Genomic DNA, 15254 nt, shown 5'->3' on the forward strand with positions numbered 1-15254 from the left:
AATTGTAATCACATTAAATACAAAGTCAGTCCCATTAAACATATTTTATTAGCCTATAACACCCTGGTTCATGCCTTCATAGGATTACATATACAAATATTTAATAAAACATTTCATAATGCATAAGATACATTTGAATATGTAAATTCTCAAAAAGCGATTCACCAAAAAAGTAAAATCAAATAAGCATGTAAAATACATTCTAAATTACCAGTAAAATAAACATAAAAATGTTATTATGATAAACATACACTTTGTCATCACCACGATTGATATGAGGCTGATTTATGCATTCGACCTAGGATTTATTATCCTCCTCTCCTCCCTGTCAAAATCTGATCGACTGCTCCGACACTTGTCAATCTTTTTTCCAGTCAACTTTTTTCACAGCTCAAAACAGATTTTAAATAATATGCAAAAAGCTTAATATAAGAAATCATATTCAAAACAGTTAAAACATGTGATGGAAATTTCTATATTTTTCTTTATTCTCTATTTTCCATGTTCTGTTTGCACAGGTGTTGGCCTTCAGTATTTCTCTTGTGTATATGGCTAAAACGTGTGTGTGTGTGTGTGTGTGTGTGTGTGTGTGTATCCTCAAATGCATGTCACAGTGTGCTCTAATAAAATATGATTGACAGATAATTAAAATTTAGACAAAACCTATTGACATGGCTAGATAGCAAGATATCTCTAATAACATGCACAAATCAAGTATTTCCACGGAGATCAAAACTTCAGCCACTTCTTTCATTCATCACGGACACATGATTTGATTGATTCTCCTTCTCTCTGAAACTGCAGCAGAACCCCCGCTCCTCGCCTGAATCAGGACACAATCAGAGGTGTTAAAGTGTGAACCGCCCCATCATAGACAGTTTAGCTAGGAGGAGGAGGGTGAAGTGACAGGAAGTCGCCCTGGAGGTGTGATGTCATTCAGACCGTGTCTTTGTCATGTAACTGCTCTCAGCAGGATGAGAGACAGCACTCGCTGCCAGACTTCCCATTGATAAGAAATCTTCTTTTAGATCATATTATTATATATTAATATATTCATTTATTAATGAATTTTTGTTTTCTTCTTGTATCTTTTCCACTCGCAACCAGTGTTTGAGATAGCATTAATTATTATTATTTGAACTCATTTTTATATTTCCTTTTTTCAAGTAACAAAAGCTCTTTTATGCTTTTACTGTTTGTTAATAACCCTGCTCCGAGTGCTGACAATGCTAAACAGAAATGACTTCACCAGCAAGGAGAGTCGGGCAGTATTTGTCCCTTAAAATATATTACAAATAATAAGTCCCATATAAAATATATAATTAGACAATATTCAGCTTTATTTCATTAAACAATTGATTGTTATGATGGATTTTAAGTTGCCATTTTAAGTGTTCTTGAGGTAACTGATATCCTTATTTGTTTTTAAAGCAGTTTCAAGATTCACATTCAAGGTATAACTGTAAATTAATAAGAAATTCAGAAAATGAAATTCAAAATTCAAAATGAAATTCAGCAAGAATTGAATGTAAACTCATCCAAAGAAAGTCACTGACTTTAAAATGGGCCACACTAAAGAAATTATTTAGATTTATTTTGGGGCTTGACTAAGAAATGCAGATTGCTTCTTCATGTTGAATGAAATGCATCAATACAAATTCATTAAAACATTAAAGGAAAAAAAAGCATACACACAAAATATGAACTATTTACAAAAATGACCATATTTTATTTTGAGTGTTAACGTCTCATCAAACTGAAATTAAACATGCATCATGATTTTTCATCTATATTAAAAGGAGTAAAGCACTCATCCCACTAAGATGCAGGTAAATTCACATTTGTTCTATTTTATTGCTTTGACAGAGGGGTGAGTTAGTTTTGAAAGCCCTCAGGACCCCTTTTACCCCAAACCTTTAAATGGATAAAACTCCAAAATGTGTGATGAAAAACAAACTAAAAAACAACCAACAGACTGGTCACATAAAATTATAATGTGTGTGAACAGACACACACGAAGCACACACGAAAACAAGCTAAACAAACATAGAAGTCCAGCTCTGTGACCTGTGGGAGTCTGCTGAAGACCTCCGTAACAGAAGTGTGGAGGTCTGATTCGTGATGTTAGGTGATGATTTCAGCACATCTTCAGGAGAACTGGAGCTGTTGCACACCTGGGATCTGCATCAGATTAAATTAAATTAAAATATTCACTTAAAATGCTCAAAAGTGTAGATTGAATTGTGCCATCTTTAAATGACATGTGTGTGTGTGTGATTCTGACCTGCTGATAGGAGGTGGTGTACACCATCACATTTTGTTGCTGTCCATCAGCTGTTATGATTCCTGCAGGTAGAGGATTTGCTGGGATAGAAAAAGATTTTGATTGACTGTTTAACATATATATATATATATATATATGGAGAAAGAGAGAGTATCCAAGTATGCATAAAAATTATTGGTATTATTAATAATTACTGTATAATAATAATAACTATTATATTATCATGTCTATTTTCAAAATCAATGTAATTAAAATGACCATTAATTGTTCAATTAATTATTAATACAAAACACATGCAGGAAAAAATACTGTATATACACAACCTAAATATTTTAATAATTTAATTTAAATACAAATTAAATAAATGTTGTTATTTTCTGTTAATAAATTTAAAGTCAAACTGCATATTTATTTATATAGATTATTTTTTTACAATATGTTTGACAAATTTGCTGTTAACTTATTGCTTTTAATAAAAATGTAAAAAGATAATAACAATTTGCATACAAATATTTCAGACCTTCATTTGTATTAAAGACAAATAAATAATAACACACAGCGTGCATACAGTTTATAAATTATTAAATGCTGCTTTGGCAACTACCTGAGATAAAACGGGTTTTTGAAGTAGAATATAAAAAAAATACACAAAATCTTTTTTTTTTTCAATGAATTAAAAAAAAAAAAAAAATTAAAATGAATAATAAATAAATAAGTGAATTAATTAATTAAAGTTACACAGAAATTATAAAAACAAAATTTATAAAACAAAATTATAAAAAATAACAAACTGAAAAAAATGAATAATGATAAAATATATATATACATAATAAATACTACAACAGTATACAAACAATAATTAACAAATTGTTAATACAGTAATATATATTAGAATGTACACAACAAATACTGATGAATTCAATTCAAGTTTGGTTGTAAGCACCATCTGTACGCTAATGAGTAACTTACTGAAAGTCTCGTCGGTCAGCTCCTCTCCCATGCCTTCGGTTACAGTGACAGAGCTTATGCCTTTCTCTCCTTTCATGGCCTGAGAACATTTACACAAATGTCTTGTCAATCAAAAGAGCTCAACCGATCAAGAGGAGGAATCCACACCCCTGACAGTTGTGCAAAGTCTTACTTCTTATACTGCATGAAGTGAATTAGCCTTTTGACTTCAGTGATGTACAATGATGCTATTAAAACGTAAATGTCGATGTTACCTCTCTGAATTTCTGCAGGTAGAGCTTCAGAGGCTCCACATACATGTCGAAACCCAGCGTGGACATTGCGAACAAGATGTCTTCGCCGTTTATTGTCTTGCGTTTCTCCTGATGGCATCTCTCGCTGGCTTCTGAAGTGATGAAGCTGATGAACTCGCTCACACACTCCTGCACACATTCCTTGGCATCCTTTGCTATCTGAGGTGATGGAGAGAAAGTCTTCTGAATAACGTTTATGCTAAAGTTTCACTTGCTTTAGGACAATAAAGGGTTTTAAAAAAGAAGCTCTGAACAAATAAACAGAGATGTGATCAAAGATCTTTTTATACATAAACCAAATGATAACAAATAAAAAAGGGTCCCAAACCGTACTGCCTTCCCTTGAAATTGACTTACTTTTCCAGTTTGTGGGATTGCATTTTTCATGATTCGAGCAACGTTGGCGATGGGGAGATAGATGTCTTGTTCACGTAGGTTATCTTTGCTTCCATTGCCATCCTCGTGGTCATTGAGACCCTCATCGCCTTCATCTTTATGAAAAATAAATAAAGAAATAATAAGAAATGTTTGTTAAGCATTTAATCTGCATATCAGAATGATTTCTGAAGGATCATGTGACACTGAAGACTGGAGAAATGATGCTGAATATATAAAATATACAGTACAGACCAAAAGTTTGGAAACATTACTATTTTTAATGTTTTTGAAAGAAGTTTCTTCTGCTCATCAAGCCTGCATTTATTTGATCAAAAATACAGAAAAATAATCTTGAAGGAGTGGATGCAGAGTTGCCATATCCTTCATACTGATATTAATTATATTATTACATGATTTCTTGTTTGACTATTAATCAAGTTATGGCAAGAGTGAAATGTGTAACCTTATGTGCGCTTATGAGATATTAAAGAATCCTGTTCTACCCTGTATTTCTGAACTCCATCGAGAGTATTGAAGCTGACTTCTGCTGATGAAATTGCAAACTATTTTCTTCAAGTAAAATTATTATTATTAATTGAACTCATCTCTGACTCCTGGTCTTCACTGCCAAATATCTGGTCCTTGGGTTTTAACTGTAATACCCCAACAATCTAATATTGTGATATATTATTACAATTTAAAATAATTGTTTTTAAATTTATTATACTTTAATTTATCATTTATTTCTGTGATGCAAAGCTGAATTTTTAGGATAATTATCACATGATCCTTTAGAATTCATTCTAATATGATGATTCATTATCAAAGTTGGAAACAGTTCTGCTGCTTAATATTTTTTCAGAACATGTGATACTTTTTTAGGATACTTTGATGAATAAAAAGTTAAAAAAAGAAGCTTGTTAGATGTTTTTAAAATATAAATATTTTGTAATAACAATATACACTACTGGTCAGTAATTTGGGGTCGTATTTTTTTTTCTTCCTTTTTTTTTTAAATAAAATCAATACTTTTATTCAGCAAGGATGTGTTAAATTGATAAAAAGTGATAGTAAAGAAAATATATTATTACTTTTTTTTAATATACTGTTCTTTTTAACCTTTTATTCATCAAATATATTAGACAGCAGAACGGTTTCCAACACTCATAATAAATCAGAATATTAGAATGATTTCTAAATGATCATGTGATAGTAATGATGCTGAAAAATCAGCTTTGGATCACAGGAATAAATTATTTTTTTAAACTATATTCAAATAGAAAACTATTATTTTAAGTTGTAATAATATTTCAGAATATTACTGTTTTTTCTGTATTTTTGATCAAATAAATGCAGGCTTGATGAGCAGAAGAAACTTCTTTCAAAAACATTAAAAATAGTAATGTTTCCAAACTTTTGGTCTGTACTGTATATAATTATATAAAAATAACAGTAATTTTAAATGTTACTAATATTTCACAGTGTTACTCTTTTTACTGTACATTTGATCAAATAAATTCAGCCATGCTGAATATAGAAGCCAATAAAAAAAAATAATAATAATAAAAACTATTAAGAATCTTAATGATTCCAAACTTTTGACCAGGAGAGTAATTTATGAATAAATTAATATATATTTTTTAATAATTAAAATTTGACATTTAATAAACACAAGATTTTATATATTTTTCTTATATAAAATTATACAAAATGTAAACATTTAAGTCAAATGATTTGTTCATTATTTTAATCCATTATTATTTAACTATATAAAATGTTACATAATAATTGCAGCAGATTTTTATAATGCATTAATCAATTAATTAAATCAATTGTAATAACGTCTTTAGCTTCTCTTACCTTCTTGAGCTTGAGCTAGAACAAAGTGACTACCAGCCATATATTCTCCAGTTATGCCAAGTTGGGAGGCATCTGTGGTTGAACTGTCTCCGTCCATCTGAAACATGAATTAAATTGTATTACAGCTGTAAATTACTGATTGAGTTTCAAAGCCAAGTTTGTTGCCTACCTAAACAGTATTTGTTTGGCCATTGCAGTGCACTACTAAACTTTTGTAAACGTATGTAGGCACGCAAAATTGAGACATTTCATCACCATAGACGTACAATTACTAAGCCCCTAATATGAACTGAACCTTTATTTAATTCAGTAATAAACGTTCATAATTGCCATCTTTCAGTGAGTCACATAAACATACATTTTTCATTAAAAAAAGATTCAAACAAACTCCCCTCAAAGACCACCACACGCTTGCTTATATTTAAATAATCAATAAGACGGTCAGTGTAGGCTAAATATGAAATTTGATAAATAATAAAAAATGAATCAAATGAGAAATAACAGATTTTGACAGCAGACCACATTGGTGTATTTTATTGGTTATTAAAGTGCTAGCAAGCAATGTTTACAGGCGCTAAAAAAACATAAGTCACACTTGTCCACTGGATCAATTCAGATAACCTGGTCAAGTGAGTTATTATAACTGATGGATGAATTAAACAGCAGAAGAAGGCAGAGAACAAGGCAGACTCGGATCGGCTCGTTGTAAACAAAGGGGCCGTGCGCGGTCACGAGCTGTTAACAATTATTCCTACAACAGCGAGCTGCTTTTCATAAAGCGCGCTTAATTTCTTTCTCCCCGCCAACTAATAATAAAACACTCGCGCGCGGAGATTTCCATTCGATGTAACGAAATATGGGTTACAATCATTGGCCGGAGCCGCGCACTAACCTGCGATGAAGCCCTGGTTGGTTCTCGTCTCAGCTCGGCCGTTTGGTTGGACAGAAAATGGCTGCGCGAGAGCCAGTCCCTGCGCAGGGCTGAACAGCGCTGAAGGACGAGTCTCCCTCGGACACCAGGTGGCGCTACAGCCCTTCTGTTTTAAAAGAATTGCGCAATGCTGTTGAAATAGCGCCTTCTACTGGGAGTGGTTGGTACACCCACGTGGAGCCGCCATCTTGGATCGGTCGCCAGCTCCACTCCAGGTGCAATGATCTGTCATCGCATTTAATTAATCATATCTCACTGAATACCGAACTGATTTTGACGCGGGGTTTTTTTTTGTTGCAAAGGTCATTCATGTAGCTATGACACAGGACACATGATTCAGCGTATTTTAATATTCATAGTAGCCTTAACAGTTATATAATATTCTGATATAAGATATAAAGTGACCAGACGTCCAGAATCAAAATATGTGATAAGGTAATTTATAAATCACACACTATAAATATGATAAAGAAGCAGAAACAGATAGTTGCAGTAAAATAATATATTTTAATAAGTTGAAGAAACAATTTATAATGATTTGTGACATACACACACTCTCTCTCTCTCTCACACACACACACACACACACACACACACACTCTTCTCTCTCTCTCTCTCTCTCTCACTCTCTCTCTCACACACACACACACACACACCACAGAACGCAGCCACCTGTAAAAAAAATTATGAAGCTTTTCAGCATGTATGCATCAGTAATTTCCAAACATTAACCATGAACCAACATTAAGCCTACCTTTGTATTGTATGTGGATGTGGGAGGGGAAAATGTTGAGTCTCTCTGAGGTATTTGTATGCCTTTGGACCATGTAGATGGAGTGTGAGCGCAAACTCTCTGTAGTCCTTTGTGTACTCGTGGCCTTGCTTTGCCATGAGATCTATCTGAAGATCTGAAATGTTATGATTTAAAATGAATAAGTCCCCTCCAGATAATAAATAAGGAGTTTAATAAAAGAGTAAGAATAACATATACATTAATTTCAAAATGCTAATTTTGTTTTACCAGAGTAGAATTCAAGCTTCTCTTTTGAGCTCTTCATTAATGAGGTTCTTTTCCCTCAAATCCCCCAGAAGACTCTTCATTGCGGTTTTTGCCCTCTTTTCTCTGGCCATGGAATTCTTCTTCTCTCGCTCTAGACGTTCCACTCTTGCCAAGGCTTCATGGAGTCTGGTCTTAAGAGCGGTAGGAGAAGCAGGCAAGGCATAGCCATGATCCTAACAGAAAGAGGGATGAACATGGTTTGAGTAATGCTTCACTTCACAAACATTATTTTGACACCACTAGTTTATGGCCCACATTCTTTCTTATAGACATAACATGTCAAAGCCACTGCCAAAACTGTGTGTGTGCGTGTGTGTGCCAGTAATGCATGTTCAACATGTCTTAAATTGTGTTTGTATGGGTTTATTTGTGAGCGTGTTCAATATGAGTGGAGGCAAACAAGGGAGATTTTAATATGTCCAGGGAACATTATGATATGTTTAAAGTAGAAATATTCACATCATTAGGCTGAGGTTGTGGGCTTGAGGTTGCAGTTTCCTGGGAATCCTGAGAGGCCACGGACAGGCTTTCTTCAGCTCTTCTGGAGGTAGACGTAACCCTGCCCTTTTCCAACTAAAATGAAGAAGCATAATACATAATACAATATATTTGAAGGGATAATTTACTGTGATTGATAATTTACATTTATGAACATTTACATTTATGAATGCTGATAGTCTTATGAGGATACACCTACTCTTTGGAGGTGAACCGGGAAGCTGAAGACGGATGGAATAACACCATCTCGGAGTCGGACAGTCTGACCCGTCCTATCAAATTCACCCTGCTTAAAATGATGAGAGCAAAGTACTGATGTATCACTTGCATGGAATCCTTCTCTCCTCAAAGCCACTTCCCACTTCTTCCTCACATCTTTGTCCTTGGGAAACCTTCAAAATGGAAAGTGAAGATTTGGGAGGGTCTACACAAAAACATTTCACAAAGGAGGTAATGTTTATTTTCTTTCTTCACATTTCTTAGAACCTTTCTTCAACAAAACTCCTATTTTGAAATAGAACTAGTGAAAACTTACTTGATTCAGTATATAGTGAAGCTAACAACAAAATACTAAGTTCGCTGGCCAATGTTATACCAATGATAATTGTTTTATTTCTACATGGCATTCTTGTATCCATTGTAATCTAAAGCCCTAATCGGGCAGGATTAACTTTACATGGGTAGATGGAGTAATAATGTAATTTATACACAGACGTCTGTAATATTAATGTCCAATTCGCACGAGATATCTCAGTGATACTAGCAGAAGTGGGAGGGGTAACTCGATTTGCGCTTTGCCATCATGTGTGTATACACTGCTTCCTGATATCACGTGCGCAAACACAATTAACAGTTATTATGTCCGGTCGAACAATGTGTGTATTAACTTCAGATTGGATTGAGTTGGTAATAGGTACTTAACGTTACCTAACGCTAAAAGTAAGTTTCATGCATCTAACAAGTGCTTTCCAACTTCTTTCTGATCTGAATAGTAAATTATGAGTTGAGGGAGGGAGATACATAGCCTAGCTAACGTTAGCTAGCTACGATTTCAGTACAGTACTATCAAAGATCCTTGCTCCTTATCAATTCTTTGGATTTAAGGACAAAATACAGCCAATATTACGATAGTAATGTTAAATCTTACTTGTGAAAAGTAATCCCCCGAGCCCTACTTGCGATGTTGCGCCGATTAGAACAGGAAAATGCCGCACAGTGCTCTGGCATCTTAACTGCTGCTACGCAACAAAACTCTACGACCGGTTCAAGATGGCGGCCGCAAATCTCAGCGCCCAGCGGCCCCGAAGCTTCACAAGTGTGTTTGTTTGTTTGTTTGTTTCGGTGACGAATGTTTTATACACAAATCAACATTTAAGTCAATAAAGTTTTTGTTTCCATTTTATTTTATTACAGTCAAAATATTTGACCACTGAATGAAATAAAAGTTTTTCCAGGAAAAAACGAATAAATAAGAAAATAATAAATGTTGTCCTTTTATAATAGCATGCATATATCAACGATAAAAGGTCTAAAAAAAAAAAAAAAAAATATATATATATATATATATATATAATTTATTAAACTGGATACTGAATATCGTTAAATAGCTGCAAATATAATTGAAGCGGTAATCCAAGGATTGTTCAGATGATTTCTATGCAAATGATTTGTGCAAATCTTTATAAACTTCAGTCAATTATTCTCTTATATTAACATTTGAAGTATACATGAATGAATTGTTTGTTGTTTTTTTACAGTAAAAAAAAATTATCATTATCATGTTTATTCTCCTTAATACATCCTGAAGATTAATAATTAATCAAGTAAAAAATAAAATCCACATGCATAGTTAAATTGTATAAGGCTGCCCAATGCAAATATTTGGTAATTAAGACCATACCATATCCTGTCAATGAATGCACATTTCTGAAACATAATAACATATTTTTATTAGAACCAAATCTGAAATGTTGTATTATACAGAAAGAATACTGATCCAGGAAGATAAGTGCAAATCAGAGACACATTTAACATAACAACATTTGGAAACCGACAACAGCAGTTCTTTATTCAGTGAAGACAGCTGTGTGACTTGGAGAAGTGCTATTGTCACATGAGGCAGCATGTGCGACTCAATTAATAACACACAGGGATTTGACTGGCAGAGGCTGATATTTATAGTAATATTCAACTGGCTGAACTGCGGAGAGAAATGGCAAATATAAAACAGTAGACCAGCACATCAGTGAGTGGTCATAGATCAGACCTAATTAAAATGTAAATTCGACAATGTAATTTTAATGTTTATGTCACCAGTGACATTAGAAGAAAACACAGTGTCAGAAAGCCAGTACCCAAAAGATCCGCCAGAGCTGTTAGATACGGGATGGAGAAGCTATCGGGATCCCTGCCGCACTTCCACAAGCAATGAACCATCACACCAACAATGCCCAGCAGAAGAAACACCTGAATGAATGAGGATTCAGAATAAAATCAATAAGAAATATGCTCCTCAATAAGACATATGCGAACATCTCTTTCACTTGCCTGTGTGAAAGCAGCTGTTAAATAGAAGAAAATGAAGACTGGAGTGGGTGGATCCGGGCTGCCTTGTATTAGGTAAATGGTGTAGAGGAAAACCAGGTGACCTGGGATGGCCAACGTGAGCAGCACCTGCGCTGATCTCCCATTCGGTCCTGTCAGAAGTAATGCAAAGGGTTTTGAATGTTTTTGTTCTGAAATCTTAACCCAGGGGTTCTCAGCGCTTGCTCTCGAGATCCATCCCTAATCAAACATACCTGAACAACCTAATCATGGTCTTCATGATCACTAGAAAGTTACAGGCAGGTGAATTTAATCAGGGTTTCCAGTTAAACTCTGCCAGAAATGAGGATCTTGGTGGATAAAGATTGATGGAAATCTGTTACCTGTGGTGCAAAAGCTGCAGCATTGGGAGTAACATCCTTTAGCGTCACCTGGAAGCTCGCCCAACGGACAGTGAAAATGAAGATAGGTGGCTATACGACTAGCCTGGATGGAAACCAGATTACCACCAACACCTTAAAGGGATGGTCCACACAAAAATGAAACTTCTTTTATCATAAGAAAAGAAGATATTTTGAAGAATGCTGGTAACAAAATGATTTCGGGTCCCTTTGACTTCCATAGAATAGGAAAAAATATCTTGGAAGTATTTTGAAGAATGTTGGTAACCAAACGTTTTCAGGTTCCGAAACAGTGATACTACAGGTTCATTTGAGGATATAGGTTGATATTGGAAGGTGAAACAAACAGTCACTTAATCAGAACATAGTCAGTTCAGTCTGACCCACCATTTATAACGGGACTGTAGAGAACAACTCCTTCAAGCTTTGGATCAGTGATGGTATGGTCCAGAATCAGTCCTCCAAGACTGGAGATATGAAACAAAATCCGACATAAGCTGGTTGTACAAACATAATCGGTACAGCTGCACCATCACAAAAAGGTCCATGCTAGACTTATATTGATGAATCGAGTCGGACACATTTACCTGCTGATCAACATTGCAGTTATTACTGGCTCCCAGCTGGAATAGAGCAGTTTTTGGCTTTCAGGATGACGAAATGAAAGAATTACCCACATTGGTGTCAGGCACAGGAAAAAAACACACACCAGGTATGTAATATAAGGGTATGGCTCTACAAACAGAGAGAGTTAAAGGGTATTAAAGAGAGTAAAAACCCACACCTCTTAGGTGTAACAAAAAAAGGTCTTTGACCAGTTACTGGTCTTCCATTCTCACCCATGCAGTAAAAGAAGCCTTGACTGATGACGGCCAGCAGTCCAAGTGTGATGATGTCACCTAAACTGGCAGCAGTGGGCGTGGCTATGTTGTCAGGGTTGACGCCCACCTTCTTGGATCCAACAATCACACCAACCATTATGATGCCTAGAAAGAGATTTGCATATATCAAATCCATTCCATAATCCATAAACATGCTGTATGAAGTTACAAATAAATTTTTATGTACATTACCATTCAACCGGATTTTGAAATAAATTATTACTTCTTTCTATGCATTAAATTGATTAAAAGTGACAGTTAAAACACTTATAATGCTACAATACAATAAATTATATTCTTTCAATTCATTTTGACTTCAACCTTGTTTGTCATCTCAAAGGATCTGCTTCCATTAATCATACTGACAGTCTTATCCATTTATCCCAAATGCTGATAATGTGAGCTATGTGGCCTGAGGATGTTTGCTCTATATTCAAGCCCTGTGTTGAAAATGGGTTTGCACGGCCGAGATCACAAGCAACGAGTCATTCAAGTGAGAATAACCTCATGATCAGCACCTGTGTTTAAAGATTATGAATGGTCTATTTTAAGAAGATGAAAATTGGTCAGAAACAAAAGCTGGATGCAAACCCTGCAGCAGAGATGCTGTGAATGCTGTCACAGTGCTGCAACAGCAAAGCAGAGCTACATGATTCACAATGAGCTCCTCCTGCAGGATCCAACCAAGAGCCGAAGCTACCAGAGCAGCCAGGAAGCCCAAAACTGTAGCCTGTACCTGAAGAGACAAGTAGAGCTCAAAGAAGAACAGAATTTCACTAAGCAAGCATCAAATGAGCTGAATTAACCTGTTTGAGGGCGAGATTTCCAATGATCAGGTTCCATTTCTCGCTTGAAGAGTTAATTCTGCCAATATTCACCTGCAGTACAAATATTCACTGAAGCACTGAATGAATGTTTATTCATTTACTTAAGGCAATATAGAGCAATAAAACAAAGATTCAATAAACCCTTTGATTTTGTTCAAACTGCAACATTCAAGTATAACCCTGAGGGCTGTTTTCTTCACAGTGGGTTTGAAATTCCTCACCATGACAAACAATGTGATGAAAGAGAAAGAACACAATATTCCAGAAGAAGTAGATCATTTGAGATGGGATGGAGTGCAGATCAGGGTTCCCACTTCTTACAAATTTCAACCAATGATTTCCCATAGCCTTCCAGTCCTTCATGAAGATTTGTTTTTAAATAGATTGAATTCTTTGATTTTTTTTTAGCTATGCACAACTAGAAAAATTGGTATTTACAATAAAACACTAGTTTTTAATATTGTTTTAATTTAAGAAAAAAAAATACCATTGATTAATCCATTCTGAAAGATATTTATTAAATATTTTAATTGTTGCTATTATTATTCCCATTTTAAAATTCCCTGAATTACAACATTATAAAGTACTGTATGAAAATTGGATATTCATTTTGAGATTGGGAAAAGATTAAATTTAATAGTATTATTCATTTATTTTCTAAAGAAGATCTTTTATTGAGCATTATGACGACAAAGGTAACTGAAAAGGAAACAGGAAAATAGGAAAAAATAAGTAAGCAGAACTGAATATCCAATCTCAGCTAATACACCCCCCCCCCCCAAAAAAAATTCAAATTATAACAATAAATAAACCTCAAATTTTTGCAATTAAGGACAAAATTGTGCATTGATGCAATTGTGCATCCCCATATCTTTTTCTGGGGAACAGCCTGGCTGTTGGACTGACATATAACTAACATAAACCAGCCTGAAAATAAATAAATGCTGGTTCAGTGGGGTTTCACAGGTATCTAGATGACACAGTAATCTTACAGCAGTGGAAAGTCTCGATGCCATTGTCATCTCCAGGTTCCCCTTTAGGCCCAGTAGAGGTGGGACAAGGATGAAGATCTCAGTCACATTACGGAAAACGTCCCAGTGCTGATTCATCAACACAAAGAAGAACCATTTATTGTCCGCTTAATCAAAATCCACCCTATCATCATCATCATCTCCCTACTCACCTGCACTACATCCAGCAACATCCCTGCCAGAACCATCCCAAAACCAGATAGGAGGAATGGAAACAAAATCTGTATCCCCAAGGCCCGGACCGACTCGCTTGGCATCGCCTGGCCATCAATTTCTGATATGATGCCAGAGGCCAATGCTGTCCCGTAAAACTCATTGTGAAATAAGGGATCCGACTCTGAAAATTCCTTACTGCTGAAGCTTGACGTTCGGTCGGGTCTTCTGGTCTCTGGTATAAACTGTTGGCCATTTTCTCCGGATGACAGGTGAGCTGAGGTCAGCTCACACTCTTTCTGCTTTTCTTCAGTGAGGGATGCCATTGTCAACCGTATTTAAAAAATAAACGAGTTTAAATTCAAAATACCAAGAGTTGTTTGTTGCAAACAAATCATGTAAAGGTACTTGATATAATGAATCTTAGATTGTGTGTATAGATGAATTTTGGATTAAATTAATATGATTGATTTGAGTGAGTTTGATGAGAAAGTTGCTTGCCATCTCACCTGAAACACATGAAACACTTCAGCAAAGAGTCAAGAATAACAATACAAAAACACCCCACATCAAACCGGGGTTATTTTAGTTGAACTAAAACTCCTTTAGTTTAATTTTATGTACTAAAATAACTAAAACTCAAATGAAAAATATTAACTAGCAGACATATAAAAAATGACAAAAATTTTAACCTAAGATACAAAAATAAAAATATAATAAAATGAAATGCTCAATATTTAATAAGTTTACATCTATGATCATTTAATAATTATACTGAAAGCAGTATTATTTTTTTTAATTAAGTCGGTGTTTACACAAATGTACCTTACCTCCAAGCAGCAAAGTCCTAAAACCAAAAAGCTGAACATGTGGTGGTTGTCGAGCTCTTTTTCACTCTCTTCTCTCTCATTCAGCCTTCACACGCATTACTAGCAGACTGACTGTGGCAGTGGAGTCAATGCAGGTTTGTGAAGCCACTCTTTGTGCTGAGCTCACAAATGCCCATGAACTCATTTGGCACCCGTTTCTCATTAGAAAACAGAAGACAGACTCAAATAGGGCTGTACGGTATAAGGTTATGAATGCAGCCTTCAGGCTTTTGCGGCTACTGGTAAATAATAATGCATTCATTTGCACAATTAGA

The 15254-nt window shown here is 34.9% G+C and overlaps 2 protein-coding genes and 1 pseudogene across 5 annotated transcripts; all 3 read right to left on the bottom strand.

Moving 5' to 3' along the window:
- Nucleotides 1-1701: 1701 nt before the first annotated feature.
- On the bottom strand, nucleotides 1702-6824 carry LOC132133570 (nuclear transcription factor Y subunit beta-like). 2 transcript variants are annotated; one of them, XM_059546450.1, is made up of 7 exons: nucleotides 6677-6824; nucleotides 5785-5881; nucleotides 3904-4037; nucleotides 3508-3705; nucleotides 3254-3332; nucleotides 2285-2364; nucleotides 1702-2181 (listed from the first exon to the last, which is right to left on the bottom strand). In XM_059546450.1, the coding sequence occupies exons 2-7, from the start codon at nucleotides 5879-5881 to the stop codon at nucleotides 2149-2151; spliced, it is 621 nt and encodes a 206-aa protein (XP_059402433.1). In that variant the 5' UTR covers nucleotides 6677-6824; the 3' UTR covers nucleotides 1702-2148. The 2 variants fall into 2 exon arrangements, with proteins under 2 accessions (XP_059402433.1, XP_059402432.1); XM_059546449.1 differs by lacking the exon at nucleotides 6677-6824 and having other exon boundaries at nucleotides 5785-5890.
- Nucleotides 6825-7434: 610 nt separating this feature from the next.
- On the bottom strand, nucleotides 7435-9545 carry LOC132133386 (THAP domain-containing protein 6-like; annotated as a pseudogene).
- A 545-nt stretch (nucleotides 9546-10090) lies between these two features.
- Nucleotides 10091-15239, bottom strand: slc41a2a (solute carrier family 41 member 2a). Of its 3 annotated transcripts, none has more exons than XM_059546533.1 (10): nucleotides 14941-15239; nucleotides 14110-14619; nucleotides 13919-14026; nucleotides 12906-12977; nucleotides 12691-12835; nucleotides 12058-12204; nucleotides 11806-11953; nucleotides 11606-11685; nucleotides 11201-11332; nucleotides 10091-10969 (listed from the first exon to the last, which is right to left on the bottom strand). In XM_059546533.1, exons 2-10 carry the CDS (start codon nucleotides 14434-14436, stop codon nucleotides 10767-10769), a joined length of 1362 nt encoding a protein of 453 aa, XP_059402516.1. In that variant the 5' UTR covers nucleotides 14437-14619; nucleotides 14941-15239; the 3' UTR covers nucleotides 10091-10766. The 3 variants fall into 3 exon arrangements, with proteins under 3 accessions (XP_059402516.1, XP_059402518.1, XP_059402517.1); XM_059546535.1 differs by having other exon boundaries at nucleotides 14110-14417; nucleotides 14941-15235; XM_059546534.1 differs by lacking the exon at nucleotides 14941-15239 and having other exon boundaries at nucleotides 14110-14882.
- Between the last annotated feature and the right edge of the window lie 15 nt (nucleotides 15240-15254).

Source organism: Carassius carassius, chromosome 50, assembly GCF_963082965.1.
Source record: "Carassius carassius chromosome 50, fCarCar2.1, whole genome shotgun sequence".
Lineage (NCBI taxonomy): Eukaryota > Metazoa > Chordata > Actinopteri > Cypriniformes > Cyprinidae > Carassius > Carassius carassius.